We start from the raw sequence: 21,498 nt of genomic DNA, 5'->3' as shown, positions 1-21,498 counted from the left end.
GCAGAATGTCACACAGCCGTGGCTGGTCACAGGGCCAGCAGGAGAAAGGGGAGCCTTGACCTGCCCAGGGCATCTTGCAGCACTGAGAGCTGAGCACTGTTGTTTAGCACAGTAACCAGCAGACTGGAAAGGGGACGTGTCCGTAAGAGTCATGATCCGTAAAAGAGGCGCCCCAGGAAGGGTTAAAACCCTGTGCTGGATGCCTAAATTCCTGCCTTAACCCTCCTGTTACTTGAGGGCTGGGCTACAGCCTTCGGTATAGTCCCATCTGTGCCAAAGCTGTGTCCAGGCCAGCTTGCTGCCCAGTTCCCCAAACCAGCACTGAATCTCCCCTCTGGTTTGCTTTGAGCTGAGGAGCTGAAAGGGGGATGTCTTCTCCCTGCCCTGTTTGCGTAGAGCTGTCCTCAGCGGTGCTGGTGCTAAGGCTGGGCTGGAGCATTAGAGTCACCTGCCTCTTTCCCAGTGCAGCCCCCATTTGCTAGAGCAGGACTCAGGGACGTCCTCTCAGCCTGCTTTCGGGAGGGAGGGCACAGAGAAAGATGTTGTTGATTCAGTTAGAAATCCCACTGGGACAGTATATTCCTAGGTCTCTTTGGTGTTGCGCATGTCTAGGGCAGAGCTGGCTGGCTGGCCCAGCATGCTGCAGCAGTGAGCTCATAACCCAGGGATGACAAAAAACCCCAACCATGCCTGGGGTTGCCTGTAGTGGCATGGGGCCAGCACTCTGCTTTCTCTTGGGCAGTGCTTGTGAGTTCAGAGGTGCCAAGAGGTGCCATCCTTTCGGCCCAGGGAGAATGAATCCACAGAGCAAAGACAGCCTGGAGAGAGGGACCTGCTGAGAAATGAAACTGGTGTCTCTGATCTCTGCTGATGTGGTTGTGAGTTAGGCTTCAGGAGCCCTGCACCGCCTGTGCTTCCCTGGCAGAAATGATCCATGCATCGAAAAGCCCAGAGTTTAGTGGACTGATGGGCAGTGGTACTGCCACGGGACCAAGAAAAGTGGGATGGGCTTTGGGGCTGGAGTGCGTCTTCTCTAGATAGGACTTGGGCTGAGTCCATCAGCTTTGTTCCTGAGATCAGTGTTGGCTGGGGGTGGCATTTAGCCAAGCAGAGTCTTGGCAGGATATAAGTGTAGACGTAAAGTTTTGCATTGCCCTCTCAATCCCCCCAGTCCCCCCGTTTGCCTCAGACTGTCCCCCCCACAGGAGTGCTGAGCAGCCCCTGCTCCCTGTCTCTGAGGTGGGGCTACTTAGCAGCTCCTGCCTGCAACAGGCTTGTGGGATGCTGTTGGGGCTTGTAGCACCGTGGCTGGAGCCTTTTGAAGCCACACTTTGAAGTGTTCGCTGACAGTCCCAGAGCCTAGGTTTTCGTAGCACAGTGCTCTGCCAGGCTGTTCTCCGGCAACGTGCCATCCAGAATTACTCCTCAAGCATCTTCTGACATAAGCTCATTCACTCGGCATTTAGAATCAATCCTCCTGCAAGCCCTGCGTGGGGCTGGGGGCCTGGGGGCTGCAGTCCCCTCTGGTGCAGTGCTTTGCCCTGCCCTCCAAAATCCCTGCTCAGCTGACTCACGTCTGCCTTCCCTGGGGACAGGGAGCTGACCCCTCTGTATCACCACTGAGCTGGGTGAAAGCCAAGCCACATGTCCCGTTCTGCCCGCTCTTTCTGAGGAGCTTTTCTGCAGTTTCAGTCCCCACTTCTCTGTGCCGGTTTTTCAATCTCCTCTTTTTGTCTGTTCGTTCTCAGCATCTTTCAACTGCATCCTCAGCAGTGAGTAAGATCCCTTCCCTTCTGTTACCCGTGGCGACTCGTTATCATCTACATTACTGTGACACACCTGCTTCTCCCCCTGCTCTGCTCCCAGGTTATGTTCTGCAGGACTTTGAATTGGTTTTTTGCCTCCCAGGCTCCTCTCTAGGTCTCTTTGCAACCCGTACTCCTCTGGCTGCCTTGCTGTCAGCCTGCTGGCAGGTACTCGCTGCTCACACCTCAGCAACCGGCCCCTCCGGTGCTGGGGCTGCATGAATGGGGCTGGGGTCAAATCTCCTCTCAGGGGCTGAGGTCCTACCCCCTCCATGAGCCTCCTGTCTTCCCAGGAGACAACTGAACCCTGCTTTCTGATTGCTAGATTGGAGTGATCCCTTTTCTCCTCTGAGAAACAAGCTGGTGCTATACCAGCATTTCCCCAATGGGGAAGTGCGGGAGGAGCTGGTTCCCTGCTCCATCCTGGCCACTGTGTCTCTCGGGGGAGTGATGGATGTCCCTTCCCCAGACACCACTGGGGCCTGTCTGCCGGCTGGCTTTCCCAGGCCCCTGCACGCCTCCAGTTGTACTTTCTCAGCCACCAGCAAGCTCTCTCAGCAGCAGTCTCCGGCCCAGTGATGGATGTTGACAGCTGGCTGAACAGCCTGTTACGAGACTTGATTATTTTCCTCCAAGGATGATGCCTTCCAGATCTTGCTCTGAAGTTCTCTGCGAGCACTGTGTTGAAATTGTCTCCAGAGCCTCCCCAGCTGCCGAGCTGTGCTAAGCACTTCTGGCTTGCACCCAGCTTGGACTGGACAAATGCTTGGGAGCAAGGCCCTGGAAGCATCCCACTACAGGCAGACTTAGCTTGTTCCTGTGCTGAGATGCAGGTGGTGGATCCTGCCTTGCTCAACTCGGTGGTGTTCGGGTCCCCAGGGAGGGCAGGGCGCTTGGGGGGGTGCTGGGGAGTGGGTAGGGACAGGCCACAGCCACCCCAAGCAGCAGCAGCCCAGCAGTAGGCAAACACCCATCCTGCTTCGACCAGCCACGAGGTCCTCTGAGGGCCTCATGAATGACAGTGTGTTGGTGTTTCTGCAAGTGCAGGGCCAGCACTGTGCTGGTCTCTCCCGAAGCCTGAGTGTGCTCCCACGGGAGTATCACATTGCTGCAGAGTGCAGGGTGCTGCTGTGAGCCAGCCCAGGACGGGGCCGATGGCAGGAAGGCTGCTGTCTGTGGTGTGCTGTTGCTGGAGGCCCCGTAGCAGGCTGAGGTCCCACTGAGCAGGGTGAAGTCCAGCCCGAAGGCTTGCAATCCTGGGGTGCAGGCCTCCTGAAGGTTGTCCGTTTGGCCAGCCTGGGACACTTTGCAGTGGGGAGAGGCAGCTCTCCCAAGGACTTGGAAATGTTTGATACACCTCGCCATCGCAGGCAGGTAAAGGGGGAAAGGAGGAGAGGGGAGACAGCCAGTACCAGCCCCAGCACTGTGTGTATGCACCCGGGGTGTGCATGGGGTTGCAGGTCCTGTGGTGCCCAGGAGAAGGTATCCATAGCCCTGAAACAAGGTCAGCTGTTTGGCCCAGCCAGGACGGGACTGGACCAGCATAAACTCACCTGGTGTTGCCTTAACCTCCAGTGCCCCTGAGCCAGCCTGGCATGCCCCCGCTGTCCCCCGCAGCAGCCCCCCTGACGTGACACCAGTCTCCTGCTGACCCCTGACTCTTCTATCTGCAGGCACTGTATGGCTCCATCAAGAATGAGAAGCTGCAGTGGGCCATGTGAGTATCCCTCCCCGCAGATGCTGCTGCCCGGCACTGGGCAGGCAGCAGGGCCACCCTGCTGGTGCAGGGGGCTCTTGCCCCTGCTCCCCTCCCCACCGGAGCATCACCCTGCCCCAGACACCACATCAGCCATGATGCTGCAGGGCAGGTTCTCCTGCAGGATGTGGGAGGGAAAGGGAGCTTGGGATGGGCTGATATGGAATGGGGGTGGAGGCAACGTTCCCCCAGCGGCCCTCAGCACCTCCATGGGGACCCCTTCCCTGGCATGCTGGGGGAAAGCTGCCTGAGGCCAGACCTCTGTGGCTTTGGTGTTTCTTTGTGCCTTGGTGGCCGTGCCTGGGGTGGGAACGGGCGGGCTGGGGGGGGGGGCGTGGCTGTGCCAGGGCCCCGCAGGGTGCCTGCACCCTCGCCCACAGCTGCCATCTCCAGCAGCAGGAGTGGCAGCGCCCGTGCTGCGGGGATTAATCAGCTTGGCGGTACCGCCAGCGCTGAGCCAATGCGCTCGGGCTGCTGCCATGGAGACGCCAGCAGATGCTGAGGAGTTTAATTAGCAGCGAGCAGGTCTGAGGGAGGGGGGAGGCAGCCACTCTGGGCTCCCACATCTTCCTGCCGGGCGAGGGGAGCTGCACCGATGCAGTCTGCCTGCAGCATGAGGGGCCATGACCTGGAGGGAGAGTGCGAGCAGAGACTTGCCACCTCCTGCTGCCAGGGATGCCTACATCCTGCCCACACGTGCTCCTGCCCCAGGCTGATGCTGCCTGAAGCTTCCCCACCGCAGGCTCCCCATGCCCCTTTGCTGGTGGCTCAGCCCCATAGTCCGGCTCCTGACCTGGAGGCGTGGGGACCACAGCCTGGGTCTCTCTTTGGTGGGGTTTCACTTCTAGACCCGCTCTCCTGCCAGCTCAACCTGTGAGCCTGTGCACCACGTGCCGGAGGGGGCGCGGTAGTGCCAAACTCCAGGGTGCTGCTCCTCTGTGGCCCCTGGCATCAGTCCCAGCCCTGTCCAAAAAGGTTTTTCACTCCCTGGGGCAGGCAGGGGCCCCATCCTGAACCAGCAGCAGACACCCCCATGCCCTGTCTTTTGAGGGGCCAGGCAGCACCACAGCTGCCTAGAGGGACAGGGGCACAGAGGCATGGCTGGGTTTGGGATGCTTGCCAATGGTGATGGGAGACTGCTCAGCCTGGTCTGCTGCTCCTGGCCTCCCTTTCAGAAGCCAGGCCTAAAAGTGGCACCAGCAAGTGGAAGGCTTGGTATTTGCTGTCCCCCGCAAGGTAACAAACCCTTTTCCCACCCAAATCTGTGCCTGGCAGAGATGAGGAGGAGCTGAGAAAGTCCCTCTCGGAGCTGGCAGACCCCAACCCGAAGTCCATCAAGCGCATCAGCAGCTGCAGTAACCCCTTTCTGGACTTCTCTCAAGACTCCAGCATTGCCACCTACAAGCATGGACTGTTAGTGCGCAAGATCCACGCTGATCCTGACTGCAAGAAAAGTAGGTGTCTAGGGAGTCCATGGAAGGGGCTTGGGATGAGAGGGCACCAGTGAGCTCCAGAAACCCAGCAGGGAGCAGGGCAGGAGTCGCTACGTGACGTCTGACTGTAGCATCATGCCAGCCTCCAGCATCAGCTCCCTGTGCCCTGGCTGTGCTGGCTGTGCCAGGCATAATTCAGCCCCCAGGCTGGGGAGCCTGAAAGATGCTCCCTGCCCATCCACCCCCACCATCAGGGCTGGGCAGAGGCTGAGATGGCAGTGGGCAGCGCAGCCCCTGCTCACGGCGCTGGGAAGGGGGCAGGCAGGGAGGTGGGGTGGTCTCCCCGGGGGATGCACCCTTGCCACAGGTTGGCAGGGACAAAGGAAGGAACAAGCCGCACAGTGGGCTGCCGCTGGTTGGGCACTGCCAGGCACGTTCACCATTTCCACCATAAAATCCCCTCTAAGCCCTGGCCATCTAATGCTGCCTTGATCTGATTAGATACAGCCGCCCTCCAAAGCCAGCATTACCTGGCAGGCAGCACTGCCTCGTCCCTGTCCCCGTGCGGGGAGGCAGCAGTGAAGCCGAGCGCGAGCGGCGAGGCGGGCGGCGAGGCAGAGAGCACAGCGGCGCTGGCCCCAGGAGGCAGCAGGCGGCCCCCCTGCCAGCAGCACCATCTGCCAGCCATGCGGCCGGCACGGGCTCAGGTGCACGGGGACAGTCCTGGCGTGCCTCCCGTCCCCGGGGTGGGGTGACGTGCGTTGTGGCAGGGCTGGCTGGAGGAGGATGGTGGGGGGCGGGCTATGCCTTCCCCCGGCTTGGCGCTGGGGCTGATGTCTGCGCTGCTCTCTCCTCCCTGGCAGCACCCCGAGGGAAGCGCGGCTGGAAGCCCTTCCACGCCATCCTGAAGGGGATGATTCTGTACCTGCAGAAGGTAGGCAGCAGTGGGGCCGCCCGCGTCTGTGCCAGGGAGAGGAATCGTCTCCAACCCACGGGGGAGGTCACAGCAGTTCTCACAGCGGCGAGAGGAGCTCCAGTGCACGGCATTGCAAAGCCTGGCCTAAGCAGACTCAGCACGGTGTCTGCTTGAGACATTGCTTGGGGACCTGGTGGCATCCCTGTTCCCGGGGTGCTCAGGCTGAGCCTGGGCAGTGAAAGTGGCTGCCGACTGAGGGCTCTGTGTGTGGGGGCTTGGCTGGAGAGAGAGGAGGCACCGGGGTCTTTGCCCTGGCAGGGGTGGGTTGGGCTGCACATCCAGTTTCCTGCAGGCACATGTGCTGCCCAGCTGTGGGGCGGTGGGGAATGCCACCATGCTGTTGCCAAGACTGTGCACGGGGATTGTGCAGCCTCCCGCCATGGGTGTAGCATGAGCTGGAGGCAGAACCCACAACAGCCCGGTGGAGGGTGATCTCCAAGCCCCACCACTGCCAGTGCTTGCCTGCAGTTCCTGCAGCCTCATAGAGCTGACTCATGGTGGGGTGCATCCCTAAGCTGGCTCTGAAACACCCTGTGATTCGCAGGAGGAGTATAAGCCAGGGAAGGCACTGGCGGAAGAGGAGCTGAAGAACGCTATTAGCATCCACCATTCGCTTGCCACGCGGGCGTCTGACTACAGCAAGCGACCCAACGTCTTCTACCTCAGGACAGCTGACTGGAGGGTCTTCCTCTTCCAAGCACAGTGAGTCCCCCAGGATCCCTGGCTGTGCCCCACACTGGGGTCCAGGGGCTCGTCTGACTGGGGCGGAGGGTGGGATGGGACTTAGGGCCACATTGCTCTCTCCTGTCCTGGCCCTTTCTGGAAGGAAGAGGACCCAGTGTCAGTTCTGTGCTTTGCTCAGCTCTTCTTCTTCCCACCCTGATGGGCTCACGATGGCCTGAGTTGCTGGGGACAGAGCCCCAGGTGCCATGGCCAGGCCTGGGGGCCCCAGATCTTGTCTGCAGGGCAGGTCCCTCTGCCTGTGACACAGACAGTGCTACTTAGAGCCCATTTGTGGTTTGGCTTTTCTCCCCAGGAACCCTGAACAGATGCACTCGTGGATCACACGCATCAATGTGGTGGCAGCCATGTTCTCTGCGCCCCCCTTCCCTGCAGCCATTGGCTCCCAGAAGAAGTTCAGCCGCCCACTGCTGCCCAGCTCCTGCACCAGGCTGTCCCAGGTGGGCCAGGAGCATGGAACAGAGCCCCTGCATCTCCTGGTGGCACTGTTCCCTGTGGAGGGACCTATGTGATGCCACATGCCCAGCTGTCTCCCAGTGGGGTGCAGGGCCAAGGGAGCATGGCCAGGGAGACACGGAGCAAGGGGATGCCAAGGTTGTGGGCGGACAGTGAGGACTTGTTCCTGGCAGTGGGGACAGGAGACAGGCCATGGAGTCAGACTATGGAGAACGTAGTCCCACACCACAGCTTGCAGGGTCCTGCCAGGGCCAGGACCTTGAAAGGCAACCGGACAGGGGGATTAGCTGGTGCTCGTACATGCCAGGGCAGTTATTCATAGAGCAGAAAGGATTAAAAAAACCCACCAGCCTAGTTTTAGAGGGGATTAAATTCTGCTTTAAGACTGCAGCCAGCCCCCCATGAGGCAGGAGCAGATTGCCCCCAAGGGCCTGTGCTTTTGCCTGCCATTTAAAAAAAACAAAGCCCAACCCAGGAACAGAAGCTGAGATCCTGGCTGGACCTAGGAGGGCAAAAACCTGTTCTCACCCTGGCGGGCTCACACTGCCGGCGGGGCAGAGCAGAGGGCAGAGTGGGACACTGACGTGGTGCCACCCTTCCCCAGGAGGAGCAGGTGAAGAGTCACGAGACCAAGTTCAAGACAATGTCAGCAGAGCTGCTGGAGCATCGCTCCTCGCTGCCTGAAAAGAAGGTGAAGGGCAAGGAGTACGAGGAGCTGAAGCAGAAAGAAGAGTACCTGGAGTTTGAGGTGAGCTGGGAGTCTCCCCTCTCCGTCCCCAGCCCCCCTGCCCCTGCCTGCTTGGCCATCCAGAATGATGGGACCTGCCCCATCCCCATCAGCTTAATTGCACTGTGCCACTGCCATGGCCTGGGACCACAAGCATCCACCCTTCCCTGGGATGGTGTCTGGGGTGGAGGGACCACATGCATCCCCCCCACCCCGGGATGCTGGCTGAGGGGCAGTGCCCAGCTTGCCAACCCTGCTCTCTGCTGCACTGTACCCCCAGAAATCCCGCTATGGCACCTACGCCATGCTGCTGCGGGCCAAGCTGAAGGCCGGCTCTGAGGACCTGGCAGCCTTTGAGTCCACCCTCTTTGACACAGCGAGTGGGGAGGACGATGGCCTGAAAAAATCCCACTCCAGCCCCTCACTCAACGCAGAGCCCTCCGGCACGGCCACCAAGGTGAAGCGCAACATCTCAGAGCGCACCGGCCGCCAGGCCCCTGGCCACCCCCAGAAGTCGTAAGCGAGGGGCATCAGCCACCCTTGCTGCAGCTCCGTTCCTGCCCGCCCTGGTGCTGGGGTGGAGGCCACGTGCCCACCGAGACCCTGCATGAGTCCGTCTGTCTGCGGCACAAGCTGGGGGGGGTGACAGCCCTTCCCCGGCTGCCAGCACCAGCCATGTAGGGCCGTGGCCCCTCCGCCAGAGACGGTGGCAGAGCAGGACAGTGTCTGGTCCTTGCCCGCGGGAGCTGCCCACACCGTCGGCCCCATCAGACTCGTTCCTGCCCCTTTGTCCTGCACTTGGCTGCAGGACCCCGTCCCCAGCCCTGGGGAGGGGAATTACTGAAACCCACCCACTGGGCTCAATTCTTCAGTGGTTTTAAAAAAAAAAAAAAAAAAAAAGACGACAAAACCGCAGCAAAACAAAGCCAGTGGCCACTTCTCCTCCAGCTCCCTTGTGCCATGGGGGGCAGACAGGAGGGGGCCAGCCCTGGCCTGTCCCCTCTGCTGCGGCTGGTAGCCAGGGGAGCCGAGGTGATGGCATCTGGCCCCCCCCCCCCGCCACCCCAGCCACCTCTGCACCCTCCCCGCTTTCTTACAACTTTTGAACGGTTTTTGTGATACAGTTTTGCACTTTTTAGTACCAGATCGAGCTGACCACCAGGGAGGATTTTTTGGGGCTACTTTTGATGCTTTTTGGGAACTGTTTAAAAAAAAAAAAACAAAACAAAACCAGAAACCCAGCCATGTCCTGTAGGCACTGCACTCTGCGGGGAGGTTTTTACATGGACTTACAGGGTGACCCAGCTCCCCCCCCAGCAAGCTGAGCATGGGCTCCTGCCTGTGCTGCTGCCTGTGACCCAGCCCTGCTCTGGCACCAGCAGCCCTTCAGAGACAGCCAGCCCTGTGGCCACTGGCACCGAGGAGGCAGCCCTGGGATGGCAGCACCCATTGTTGCACTGGTGGCTGATGCATTGGTGCTTCATGACCCCCCCTGCAGCCTGGACTGGCCGCATTTGCACCGCCTGGGACGTTGGGCAGCAGCATGTAAGTACTTCAAGGTGGGGGAGGTGCCCCTGAAGCCAGGGGGCTGGCACGGGCTGGAGCCAGCTTTCCTTCCCATGCCACTTCGCCAACATAGGCTGGGGCATCGGAGGCTGTCAGCAAAGCCTGGTCCGCAGCGCTGCAAGGTCCTGGTGCTGCAGCGGCGGTGGTGCAGCACCTTCCTTGGCCACGGGCTCCCTCCTTGCCTGGGTGAGGGGCCAGCTCGGGCAGCCCCCACCACCCCGGGGGGGCTGGAGGGTGCTCGTCCAAAGCAGGGTGCCAGTGGTGGAGCATGGCCACAAGACTGCCCAGGGTGCACAGGAAGGGATCTGGGGACTGGAAGGGCTGTGGGTGGGGGGCTGGCACGCACGCTGTTCTTGGCCACCCAGGACCTGGCTGGTTTCAGCACTGACTTTGCGAATGTGTCAAACTTTTTATTCTGCTCTTTTGAGTCTATTGCAAAAAAAAAAAAAAAAAAAAAAGAAAAAGAAAAAAATCCACCCTCGCCCTAGGCGGCTCGGGGTGGGGAGAAAAACCTTTGTACAGCTTCTTCTCTCGGTTACTGAAGTAAAACTTGCTCTTCACTTCTTGTGTACGCTGTGGTTTCTCCCCCACAGTTGGGGACAGCCCTGGCATGGAGGGATGCTGAGGAGGGTGCCGGCAGCTGCCTCCTTGCTACCAGACTCCCAGCCCCAGACAGGGCTCAGGGGAGTTAGTGCTTGCCCATTGAGGGCCGGGGCTGGAGAGAGGGAGGGCAAAGGCTAATGGAAACTGTCCCTTTATTCAGAAGAGGGACCATTAAATAAGAGCAGAGAGGGGCAGGAGCTGGCTGCATCCCATCCCCCTGAGTCCAGGCAGTCAGACCCCAAGTCCAGAAGGCACTTGTGTGGGCAGGGCAGGGTGGGGGTGCTGCTGGCCCCTCAGTGCACCTGCGGTTGCTGGCTGTGGGGCAGCTCACTCCCTGGCCCCGGCTTCAGGGCCAGCGTGGGCGCCTGCTCCTCCTCCACCGACTCGCTGCCATAGGCACTGTCTTCCTTCAGCTCTGCAAAGCAAGCCCCGGGTGGTCAGCAATGGGGGGGCCAGCAGGGACACCCTCCTCCAGCCCCTCGCTCACCATACCTGTGCTTTGCAGCTTATCCAGCGCCTCGGTTTTGTGGAGCATCCTCACAGCCTTGTGGAGCCCCATGGAGTCCAGCACCTCCAGCAGCGCCCCCAGGCTGCCCCCTGCCAGCTGTGGAGAGAGGGCACTGAGTGGGGCTGGTGGCAGGACAGGCAGCGGGGATGGGGGCACCCTGGCCAGGCACTGACCTCGTAACTGCGCAGGAGGCTGATGCTGGGCGAGGGGGTGTCCTTGTAGGTCTCTACCAGGCTGCACAGCCCCAGGCGCTTGGCCAGCTCGATCCAGTCCGACCCACTGCAGTCCTGGTTCAGCAGCTGCTCCAGCCCCTGCAGCACCTCACTGTCCAGCGACAAGACCTTCCCTGTGTGGAAGAGGCGCCTTCATCACACGCTGCCTGTCCTCGCTGCGTGAGGGTGCTGCCCTGCCCAGGCGCAGTGCTTTTGGGGGAAGAGGGGCTCCTCACCTGGCCGGGGGGCAGCGGGCAGCTCTGCCTCGGGGCCCTGCTGGGAGGCCTGCAGCAGGATCTCCCGCACCTGCAGACATACACGGATGTCAGCATCTCCCAAAGCTCCAGCCAACTCCTCCTTGCCTTCCCCTGCCACAGCTCTCCCCAGGGCAGGGAAGGGCACAGGCATCCTTGCAGGAGCATCTCCTGGAGCTTTGCCCCATTCGTGCTGTGGCCCCCGCAGAAACACTCTCAGGGGGTTTGTCCTACCACACCACGCACCTTCTGGCTCCGGGTCAGGTCCAGGGGCGTGTGGCAGTGGCGCTGCCTGTGCCCTGCCTGCCCGTGTCCCTGCGCGGCGGGCTCAGGGTTGGTGCTGTGCTCCATGGCCGGAGCCGGCTCCCCCAGCTCCATGGCCAGCTCCTGCTCCTCAGGGTCGGTGTCCGTGTCACTGCTGGCCTCTGATGAAGACGGGCTCACGGGCTCATCATTCTCGCACAGCACATCTGCCCCTGTCAGGCAAGGGTGGACTGAGCCCCGAAAAAGGGTGGCCCAGAGGTCTGCCCTGTGCCCAGGCATCCCCCAGCATGGGCAGCCGGGGCTGTGGGGAGGGGAAGGGAGAGGAGGGAGGGCAGTGCCTTACCAGCTTTGAGGAGCAGTTTGGTGAGGGTGGGGGAGCCCAGGCCGGCAGCCAGGTGCAGCGGGGTGTTCCCAGCAAAAGTCCGGCTGTTGACATCTGCTCCCAGCTATGGAGAAAGGCACAAGACTGAGGATGGGCTGCCTGGGTGCTGACCTCCCTGCCACTGTCACCCTAAGACCATAGGGGAACCCTTGCTTCTGCCAGAGCCCTGTATGAGGCTGCGCCCCATCCCCATCCCACAGCCACCAACCCACCAGCCTCCCCTCGTACCTTCTTCACCAGGTGGGTGGCCATGTTCAGGTTCTCCATCTCCACGGCCAGGTGCAGCGATGTCCTCCCACCCTGCCTCTCCACCGCGTTCACATCCGCTCCCTTCCTGACCAGCAAGTCCAGGCAGGCCAAACTCTTTGCCTTCACGGCCAAGTGCACAGGCAGGAGGCCTGCAACAGGGGGAGAGGCTCAGCAGCTCTCCGGCTGAGCCCACAACACGGCTGGGTTCCTGCCCATTGTCTCCCAGCCCCACTCACCATGAAAATTGGGCAAGCGGAGCAGGTAAGGGGCAGCTGAGCCCAGGTGAGCCAGCAGCGTCCTCAGCATCTCTTCGTCGCCAGCCTGGAGTGCCAGGTGCAGCAGGGAATTGCCGTAGCGGTCCAGCAAGGTGGGGTCAGCACGGGCTTGCAGCAGGAGCTGGACCACTTGGGGCTGCTTGGTGATGACTGCCAGATGCAGCGGTGTCTGCGGGACAGCAGCACCCCCTCTGCAGCGCTCGCAAGAGGAGCAGAGTCCTGCACCACTGTCTTTACCAGCATGGCTGTACCGTGCTCAGCCCTGCAGCCTCCCCTCAGCGGGAGCAGCAACAGGAGCCTCTGGGGTTGGGAAATGGGAGCAAGCCCCGGGTAGCAGAGAACCGGCTGCCCTGGGAAACATGTACCTGCTGCAGGTTGTTGGAGATGTTGATGATCTGCTGGCTGGGGATGCTAACAATGATCTCGATCAGCTGCTTGATCACAGCTGTCTGCTCATGGATAATAGCAAGGTGCAAAGGCCTGCCGAGAGAATGGGATGGCCCCTGGCTCAGCTCCATGCTTCTCCAGGTCCTCCCTGCCACCTCCCACCCCCCAGAGCCCCATAATGGCTCTGAAGGCCAACAAGGCTCCCACCCTCTCCCCCCAAACCCCTCATGTGCTCACGTGTCTCCATTCTCATCCTGGGATGCAGCCAGGTGCCTCTGGACCGCCAGCAGCATGCGAGGGTCGGCGGTGACTGAGTAGTCGAGCAGGGCATGGGCATTGCGACGGGCCAGCGCCAGCATCCACAGGTGGCAGAGCTGGGCTGGGGGGCAAAGCAGGACATCACTGCCAGGAGCAGCAGCTCCATCCACCGTCCGGCATCTCCTCCAGGCACGGAGGTGAACAGCACCCGGCCCCAAAAGGTCCCCAACCTGAGCCACCTCTCCTGAGCAATGTCTCCCAGCCCTCCCTCCAGTCCCGCTCCCACCTACCGTGCTTCTGCAGCTCCTTGCAGTACGTGCTCTCCGCAGGCACCTGCCTGTCGCTCCCAGGCCCCACCGCCTCAGGGCCCTTCATCTGCACACCCCCCTGATAGCCCCCCACGGGGTGAGGGCCAGGTGAGTAGATGCTGTTGTAGGCCAGTCCAGGGGAGTAGGGGAAGCTGAGGTTCCCACCTGAGGAGCAAGGGAGAGGGCAGGTGAGGCCAGAGGGGAGCACGGAGCCCCCAGGGCCAGACCGCGGCCACCCAAGCAGGGAGGGGGAAGAGGCATCCCCACTCACCTCCTCCAGAGCCGAAGCCCCCGGCCCCCCCGCCGGCACCCCCCATGTGCGAACCCCCACCAAAGTGCTGGGGAAACTGAGGCAGGACTTTCTTGCGCTTCCTCTCCACTTCTTCCTTATCTGCAGGGAGAGAGGGGCAGTGGGGTGAGGGGCAGCCCCGGCGGCGGGGTGCACGCCGGCCTGCCTGGGGTGTGCTCACCTTCCACCACGGGGTAGTAGGTGAACTGCTTGGAGTCACTCACGTCACCCCCCCGCTTCCGCTTCAGCTGCAGGAAGACGGTGACGGGACGGTCGATCTTGGGCTTGTGGTAGGGGGGCGTGCGGAAGACGATGGCATACTGTGGACAGGACAGATGGACATGGGGTTCTGCTCCTGCTCGGAGCTGGGGACGGGGTTCCCCCACCCCACAGGGCACCTGCTTGCCTCTGGGTATGGCAGAACACCCCCCACCTCCCCCGTACCTGCTTGTGCACATCAGTGGGGGAGAAGTCCCCAAAGGCCTGCCAGCCGTTCTCGTCATCCTCATAGAAACGCACCTCGATGTCATCTGGGGAGAGAAAGGGCGCTGGCATCACCTGTCTTCCTGCCCTGGGCAGGCTCCGGGGACACAGACCCCTGGCCACCCAGGGGCCCTGGATCTCTCCTGCCACAGCCCCTCTGGAAGGTTTCAGCTGGAGGGAACAGCACTTACCTTTCTGAACTTTATCACACAGCAAGTACACCTCATCCCCTCCCCGCACAGAGCCTGCTGTCTTATCCATACGTGAGATCTTCAGGTTGGAAGCTCCTGGGGACTCTGCAGAGAGAGAGAAGGCGCTGGGAGCCGCAGTGGCAGACAGAGCATTCCTCACCTCCTTACCCTGTCCTGCCCTGTCCCCTCCCCGGCCTGGCCCCATGCTCACTGCTGTCATGGATGGGGTCCGAGATGACGGGCTGGAGGGCCAGCGTGAAATTCCCGCTGCTGTCGCGGAGGTAGGCGGTGAAGCGCAACCGCACAATGCTCAGGTCCATCACCTTCTTCAGCTCCTTGGCCTCCAGCTCGATCTCACGCAGCTCTGCGTCTGCCGGGGCAGGGGGAGATACTGTCAGACTAGGTGAGGGGACAGGCTTCCAGGTCCCCCCACCCGCCCCCCCAGCCCCACCCTAATCGCAGCCCTTCAACTGTCATCCTGGGGTGCCGAGTCCCACTGAACCCCCAGGCTGCCCTCACCTGTCAGCAGATGGCTCCTGTTGCGCATCTTCTGCTGCTTCAGCTTTTCCTTCATGATCTCCATCATATTCTTCTTGGTGACATGGAGTACACCCAGATTGCTGAACCTGGAGAAGAGGGATCCCGCTAGGATCTGGGAGTGCCAAGTCTGGGAGCAGCTGACCCGGGGGGCACATGGGCTCCCGTGACCAGGAAGGAGCTGAGCAAAGCACAGAGTGGTGCTGCTCGAGCAGCCGGGGATCAACGTAAAAGGAGTAACCACAGGGAAAAAAACCTCAACAGAGGTGGCTGGGAGACTTCAGGCTCCCAGAGGTGACAAGTCCAAAAGTGAGGACCAGGAAGGCTGGAGGCCAGAGGGATGCAAATGGGACCAGCCTGAGCCAGCAGCCAGGGCTGGATTTGTAAGAGCAACTGCAGCAGTTGCTGAATAACCCTGCAACTCAGGCTGGCTACAGAAGTCATCTGCAAAGTTGAGGAGCTGCAACCCTGAGAACAAAAGCCCAAAACAAACTGCACATGCCAGACCCAGAGCTGGGCAAAATGCTCAGGGGACAGAGATGTGCTGATCACCTTGTCTAAACCCACTCCTGGCCCCATCCAGCAAACCCAGCTCCTGGATACACTGACCCCCCTCTTCTCCCCAGCTCGTAAGATGCAGCCAGACCCCCAGCCGTCCTGCATAGGCAAGAGGCCACCCCGGGTCTCCCTCGCACGTACTGAGCTGTCATGTCCTTGGGTCCCACAATCGCGACACAGTTGCCAGCCTCGTTGCACTGCTTGCCCACCAGGCTGTGGGCATGCACGCGGGGAGGGTCACTGTGCGTCACCAGGTCCACTTCAATCCGGGCCATCCCTGTGTAGTTGCAGATCTGTGGGCAGAAAGGAGATGAGAGTCAGGTACAAGACCCCAGAGCCTGCAGGACTCTCTGCAAACCCCTGCTATCCCTCCCCATGGCCACCACCCCTCCTGCCACAGCTCTCCCATCCCTCCAGTGCCACAGAGCTTAATATACATTTCCCGTTTTTCCTTCAAGGCACCCTCCCAGTGCCCATGCACACCGGCTGAAGATGCTGCCCCATCCCCTCCCCAGGGCAGTGCTCACCTTGACGGTAGGATAGGTCTTGCGCCCCTTCTCACTGGATGCTCCCGGCAGCCCCCCGTGCGAAGGGCCCTCGCAGCCGTACCGAAACCGGAACCCCCGCTGCACAGGCAAAGACAGGGTCAGCCAAGGGTGGCCCAAACCTGACACCATGAGACCAGGGGGTGACAGCTACACCTGCCCTTACCTGGGTGACATCCTTACCTGCTTTGGCTGCTCAATGATGACAAGGTAGGGACCTTCCACTGGAGGACAGAGAGGAAAGGCACCGGTGAGAAACACAGGATAACCAAAGTGAGTGCTCCCAGTAAGGATGCTGGAGGTATGGGGATGGTGCTGAAGATGAGGTGACCCCTGTCTGTCCCATGAGGGTCCTCAGGGCCCCCAGCCCCTGTGCTGTCAGAGCCCAGCCGCGAGCAGTGGTCAAAGCAGCAGCGAGAGGAGGGAAGGGCCAGAGGATGCGCTGGCACTCAGGGAGCAGGGAGTTCCTGGGGACCCATCACAGCCCAGCCTCAAGGCCCTGGTAGACTGAGCAGTGGGGCCAGACTGAACAGTCCCCATCCTGGTGCCACAGGGCAGGGATTCCCAGCCAACCCACAGTGGGGCCAGCGAGGACATAGCCCATGGTGCTGCTGGGAACTACGAGGCGTGAGTCAGCCTGCTGGGAAACCCCACTGCAGCCGGGGACCCCCGTGAGGGCACAGCCAGAGGGGCCCTTACCGGTCTCTATCACGGGCTCCTTCTGCTCCATCATGTGGGAGCCGAAATTAAAGTCGTCGTAGTCAATCCCATCCAGGCACTGGGTGATGGGAGAAATGATGAGTGTGATGAGTGTGTTGGGGCTGGAACCCCCAACTGCCCTGGGGGGCAGGCACAGACCCCCATCTCCCACCCTGGGCGGGGGCCAGCCTGACACAGACCCCCACTGCCACATTGGGGCAGAGGGGAGCAGGCAGAGATCCCCCGTCCCTCCCGGGGAAGAGGGGTGGGCAGGCGTGGACCCTCACTGCCCACCGCTGGGGGCACCAGCTGACCCCCTTTGCTCACTCTTGGGGCAGACGCAGTCGCCCCCAACTCACACCCCGGAGACAGGCACAGACACCCCCCCCCCCGCCCCGTCTCCCACCCTAATGGCACCTGCAGACCCCCCATTGCCCACCCTGGGGGCACCCGCAGACCCCCATCTCCCACCCCGGGGGCAGCCGCAGAGCCCCATCTCCCACCCCACCGCTGGGCTCAGGCACCGCTCCCAGCCCACAGCCGCCCCCCCCGGCGCCGGGCCGAGCCCTGCCGCACTCACGGGCTGGAACTGCTCGTCCATGTCTGCGCGGGGCCGGCCGCCGGCCTGCGGGGAGAGCGCGGGGGTGAGCGGGGACCGGCGGCGGCAGGAAGGCACCGCCGCTCCGGAAAGTCCCTAGAAACCCCGCCGAGCCGGGAAATGACGGGCCCGCGCGTCACCGCCCCGCCCCGCCCCGCCGCGGCCCGGCACGGCCCGGGGACCGGCACGGCCCGGGGACCGGCACGGCACGGCCCGGCACGGCCCGGCCCGGCACAGCTCGGAGCGGGGCTCCGCTCGGCACGGCCCGGGGCCCGGCCGCTCCTGCCCCCGCCGGCGGCTCCCCCGGCCCGGGCCGGGGCGGTGGGACGGGCCGTCTCCTCCCCGCCTGGGAGTTTTGGGCTCCGGGCGGGCTGGAAATCCCGGCGGCCGCCCGCCCGCCTCCCCCGGCTGCTCTCGGTTGGGCGCTGCCTGGCACCCCGGGAGCGCCCCAAGGTCCCGAGTTTCCCCCCGGGAGCACGGAGGGGTTTGCCCCCCACCCTCCCCGGCCGCCTGCCCCGCTTCGGGCGCCAGTCCCCGCTGACCAGCCGTCTCACCCTTTCCCAACAAGACCTGCAGCACAGCATGGCTGAAACCACCCCGACCGTGCCATAGAGCCCGGCAGCAGCCCCTGGGGCCTTCCAGGTCTCTACCCACACCATGTCACCTTGACGAGGCACCTCTGGCACAGGGATGTCTGCTCCAAGCCCCCCTGGACCCAAACAGGAGCAGCTGCCCCAAAGCACTGCCCCAAAGCCTGCTGTCTCCCCCCCGTCCGGGGGAAGCTCTCCAAGACTCTGCAGACCGAAGCCAGCGTGTGGTAACCCCTTGCCAGGCACTCAAAGGGGTGCTTTCCCATTCCCCCAGTTTCCACTTACACAGCAGTCCCTGCATCCTTCCCGTGGAGGTGGCCCAAGAGAGGCATTTGCCGTCCATGTTCCCATTCCCTCTTTCCCGCTAGGAAGCATCTGATTTCAAAGCGAGAGCAGCAGCTCCAGAGCCACCCGTGGGAGCATCTCCCACCGTCCCAGCACCCGGTGCTGCATGCTCCCCACCGACCCCAGCAAGGCACTGTCAGCAGCAGGGCCCTTTCCCTGCCACCCGCAGCGCTCGCACCCTCCTACTCACCGGGGAGGAAGAGGCTGGTCTCAGCAACCCGTCCAGCCCCAGCATCGCCACTGGGACTGCTGGCTACCACAGACGGGTGGCCCGCTGGGGTCAAGGTCTGCCTGACTGCAGGAAACCACCGGAGACTTCTAGCAAAGAGGCAGGATCAGAGCAGAGCCTCCAGGCACCCTCTCTTGCTCCACATTTCTTCTCGCTAAGCAATGGAAAGGAAAAAAAAGAAAAAAAAACCCATATCTGACTCCACAGTGCCCTCATACCATGAATTTCTGAATCAGTGGTTGCTGCAGATCTCGCTCAGGGGATTTTGGGTGTGTGGGAGAAGAGGGGAAGGAAGGGGATTGTTCAACCCGTGCGTGACTCATATTCTTCAGAAGCTGAGAAGAGCTTTTCAAGGAGATTTTCCAGCCACTCAAGTCCTCCAAAGGGGCTGCCCTGTGGCCCCAGACCTGAGGTTTTTCCCCGGCTGGCCTGCCACCTGAGCTCAGCCAAGCTCTGGCAGCCCCTGCCCAGCCTGCCCGCGGAATGCAGCCCAGACAGCGGTGCAGCCCAGGATGTGGGGTCCGAGGGACCTGCAGGTGCAGCAGGGAGTGCAAGGAGGGTGAAGGTAGAGATCCAGCGCTGCAAAATGAGGTGTGACCTTCCTCCTGCGTTTTGCAGGGGCTTCTGAAAGCCTGGGAGCATGGACACCCCCCCACCCCCCCCCCCCGCCCCGGCCTGTGGGAAGCAGCATGCACTGCCTGCTGTAAGGATCCCACTGGACATCCCACCTGGGCAGCCTCAGCCTGCCACGACCAGCCAGCCACCTCATCTGCTGGCACAGATTTCCCAGAGAGGTGAAGGAGGGGACAAACATCCTCCTCAGTGTGCTGAGAACAGCCACCTCAAACCCTAACCACTGAGCCTGGCTGGGGGAGCCCAGGCCCAAAGATGCTGGAGAAGAACAGACTGTGCCCCTTGAACAGAACAGCTCCCCTTCTCCAGTGCCATCAGCCCCATCCCCTCTAGAGGGGTTTTCACAGCTCACTCAATGCTGCCCCAGACACTTCCACTCGTTGCAGCAAACAGCATGACTAAGGAATGTCATGGGGTCGTGCCTGCGTCTCCCCAGCCCGCGCAGCTCTGGCTCACTTGGGAGGTTGCTGGCTGTATGCCTGCACACTTGCGCAGTGTGCTTTGGAGGAAGCCCACCTTGCTCATTGAGCAGAGCTGGAGCATTGTCGCCTGCTTCCTTGTTCCTGGAAGAGCAACCTCAGGCAACCTTAGACCTGGTCTCGAGGTAAGTCCTGCCTCCTATGCTGAGCAGCTGTGCCCTTTAGGCCCCCAGGCTTCCCTCGGGAGTGTAGCACACTTGGCTTTTATCTGCCACACATCCCAGAAGGGGACCTGTCTCCCCCTCCTGCCATCAGTAGCATCCCGCTCCGTGGCACCCAGCGTGCCTGGCCTGGGCCCTGGGCTTGCACACACACTGCAGTCCCCCTTTGCTGGGCTAATTCCTCCCTGTCTTCAGACCTTCCCAGGGCTCAGGAAGGATCCTCTGGGCATTGCAGGGAATGGGGTAAAGAGCAGCAACCCAACTCTGATGCACTGCCCAGAGCAGCACCAGCTCCCTGCCCCAGAGCGCAGCACTGCCACGGCACCCTTGCTGTGTGGTGCAGCCTCCCCGTGCCAGCCAGACTGCTTCAATTAAGGGCCAGCCGCTGCCAGGCAGTACGAGCTAAAGCCGTTGAACGTGACCTAGTAATGCAGGTGCTATTTTCTTTCCTCCCGTGACAACCGGCTGAATTGCAGAGCCAATGCCCTGCAGGCAGGAGGGAAACGTCTGTCCATCTGTTGGCGGCGGGAGTGTTTAGCAGCCATGGGAAAAGGCACTCCAGAAACGGAAGCAGCACAGCTCTGCTCCGAGCTGCCCTCATGTACAGCAGTCATGTTGCAGCCACCCAGCTGGCTGCTCCTCCAACATACTATTCTCTGCAGTTTTCTTTCCCCTGGGGCCTGCTAATGCCTGCAAATGATGGCCCTTAATGCTTGACCTTGGTTTCTGCACGAATCCTGTGCTCTGCTCCATCCCAGGAGTCCCAACAGCTACTGGCAAGGGTCTGGCAAGAGGCTGCCGAGCCCCTCTCGTGCAGCGTTCACAGGGAGTTTGTTCTGAGGTCCTTCCTGGAAACCGAGTCCTTGACCTGCAACCAAGGCAGAGAGAAATCCCCTCTCCCTGAAAGCTGTCCAAGCCTTCCCCTCCCTAACAGCCTGCCCTTGAGCATTGAAGCCTTTAGTATCTCTGCACAAAATGCCTTTACTCCCATTGTGGCTATCAAGTTGGTTTTGGCAAACCCCAGCCACCCACTGATCTGGTTTTCTCCTCTAGGGCCTGTAAATCAGCTGCTGTGCTGTTGTGTTACGAACCATCGGCTCCACTTGTACAGCCGTGCGCCCTCAAAACCCCCTCAGCGCCCGCCAGCCGTTCGCCGTCTCTCACTCTCCCTGGCTCCCGCCCCGCCTGCGGTATCACTGCGTCGGCGTCCGCGGCTCCTTTCGGGTGGCGCTAGCAGAGCCCCTGGGTGCGGATCTCCTCCCCCGGGGCCGGCAGCGCGCCAGCCCTGCCCAGCCCGGGCCCAGCGAGCCGAGGGAGAGCCGCGGCACGGGGCAGTGTTCACCGGCAACTCGGAAACAGGAAAATAAGCAACTTCCCCACTGGCAGGGAAACGGGTGTCGGCACCAGCGCTGGGACTTGCTTTCTCCTCCCCAGGTCGAGACAGCAGATGTCTCTCCAGCCTGTGTCTTCCCAACATCTCCTCTCCCAGGGAGCCCCAGAGCCGGCCGAGAGGCAGCCAGGGACCGGCGCGGCCGCCGCGGCGAGCGGGAGGCCGGGACCTGCTGAGCGCCGGCCGCTGCAGACCCCTCGGCAGGGACGGGCGGCCCCGGCACTGAAACTTTAACCCTCCCGACCAGCTCCCTTCCCACCGGGAGTCCGGACACACCGGCAGCCGCCAGCCCACCGCGAGGGCTGAGGGGCTCAGCCGGGGCGGAGCGCGGGGGCCGGCAGTGCACGGCGGACAGCCAGGCCCAGCGACCCCCCGGGCCGGGCACAGCCGCGCTCACCCCGGCCCCGGGGGACCGGTCGCCCCCGGGCTGCCCCCCCGCCTGCCTCCGGGCCGGCCCAGCCCCGCGGAGCCGGCGCCCGGCCCACCCCGGCCGCTTACCTCCAGCCCCGGCCCCGGCCCCGGCCCCGGCCCCGGCCCCGGCCCCGGCCCGGCCGCCTCGCCCCGGCCGCGGCCCCGGGAAAGTCCCGGCCCGGCTCCGCCTCCCGGGGCTT

At 62.3% G+C, this 21,498-nt stretch overlaps 2 protein-coding genes across 5 annotated transcripts in view; one reads left to right on the top strand and one right to left on the bottom strand.

The window, feature by feature from the left end:
* The window catches only part of PSD (pleckstrin and Sec7 domain containing), a 49,332-nt gene extending 39,312 nt beyond the window's left edge, over positions 1-10,020 (top strand). For all 3 annotated transcript variants that reach the window (XM_074830772.1, XM_074830773.1, XM_074830771.1), the window contains 7 exons: positions 3,479-3,522; positions 4,837-5,015; positions 5,858-5,928; positions 6,515-6,672; positions 7,007-7,151; positions 7,772-7,915; positions 8,175-10,020. In XM_074830772.1, coding sequence (XP_074686873.1) covers positions 3,479-3,522; positions 4,837-5,015; positions 5,858-5,928; positions 6,515-6,672; positions 7,007-7,151; positions 7,772-7,915; positions 8,175-8,414 — 981 coding nt within the window. In that variant the 3' untranslated portion in view covers positions 8,415-10,020. The remainder of the gene's footprint in view (positions 1-3,478; positions 3,523-4,836; positions 5,016-5,857; positions 5,929-6,514; positions 6,673-7,006; positions 7,152-7,771; positions 7,916-8,174) is intronic.
* A 178-nt stretch (positions 10,021-10,198) lies between these two features.
* Positions 10,199-21,494, bottom strand: NFKB2 (nuclear factor kappa B subunit 2). Of its 2 annotated transcripts, XM_074830774.1 has the most exons (25): positions 21,386-21,494; positions 18,186-18,378; positions 17,936-18,025; positions 17,043-17,087; positions 16,463-16,541; positions 15,947-15,987; positions 15,746-15,844; positions 15,360-15,511; positions 14,643-14,749; positions 14,335-14,493; positions 14,124-14,228; positions 13,894-13,979; positions 13,631-13,769; positions 13,432-13,551; positions 13,143-13,325; positions 12,832-12,973; positions 12,573-12,687; positions 12,169-12,376; positions 11,912-12,081; positions 11,645-11,747; positions 11,284-11,513; positions 11,020-11,089; positions 10,745-10,917; positions 10,556-10,667; positions 10,199-10,478 (listed from the first exon to the last, which is right to left on the bottom strand). In XM_074830774.1, exons 2-25 carry the CDS (start codon positions 18,228-18,230, stop codon positions 10,357-10,359), a joined length of 2,895 nt encoding a protein of 964 aa, XP_074686875.1. In that variant the 5' UTR covers positions 18,231-18,378; positions 21,386-21,494; the 3' UTR covers positions 10,199-10,356. The 2 variants fall into 2 exon arrangements, with proteins under 2 accessions (XP_074686875.1, XP_074686876.1); XM_074830775.1 differs by lacking the exon at positions 17,936-18,025.
* Between the last annotated feature and the right edge of the window lie 4 nt (positions 21,495-21,498).

This window comes from Strix aluco, chromosome 7 (assembly GCF_031877795.1).
Source record: "Strix aluco isolate bStrAlu1 chromosome 7, bStrAlu1.hap1, whole genome shotgun sequence".
In the NCBI taxonomy this organism is placed as follows: Eukaryota; Metazoa; Chordata; class Aves; order Strigiformes; family Strigidae; genus Strix; species Strix aluco.
The sequence above is the reverse complement of the archived record's forward strand: the minus strand, read 5'-3'. Positions and strand labels throughout refer to the sequence as shown.

Excerpts from the sequence above, each read along its gene's own strand:
- NFKB2 (XM_074830774.1), bottom strand. The coding sequence starts at position 18,230 with ATGCTGGGGCTGGACGGGTTGCTGAGACCAGCCTCTTCCTCCCCG. Across the intron at positions 13,980-14,123 it reads GTGTGATAAAGTTCAGAAAG|ATGACATCGAGGTGCGTTTC; the intron begins GTAAGTGCTGTT and ends TTCTCTCCCCAG. Across the intron at positions 10,918-11,019 it reads GCCCGCTGCCCCCCGGCCAG|GGAAGGTCTTGTCGCTGGAC; the intron begins GTGAGGAGCCCC and ends TCTTCCACACAG.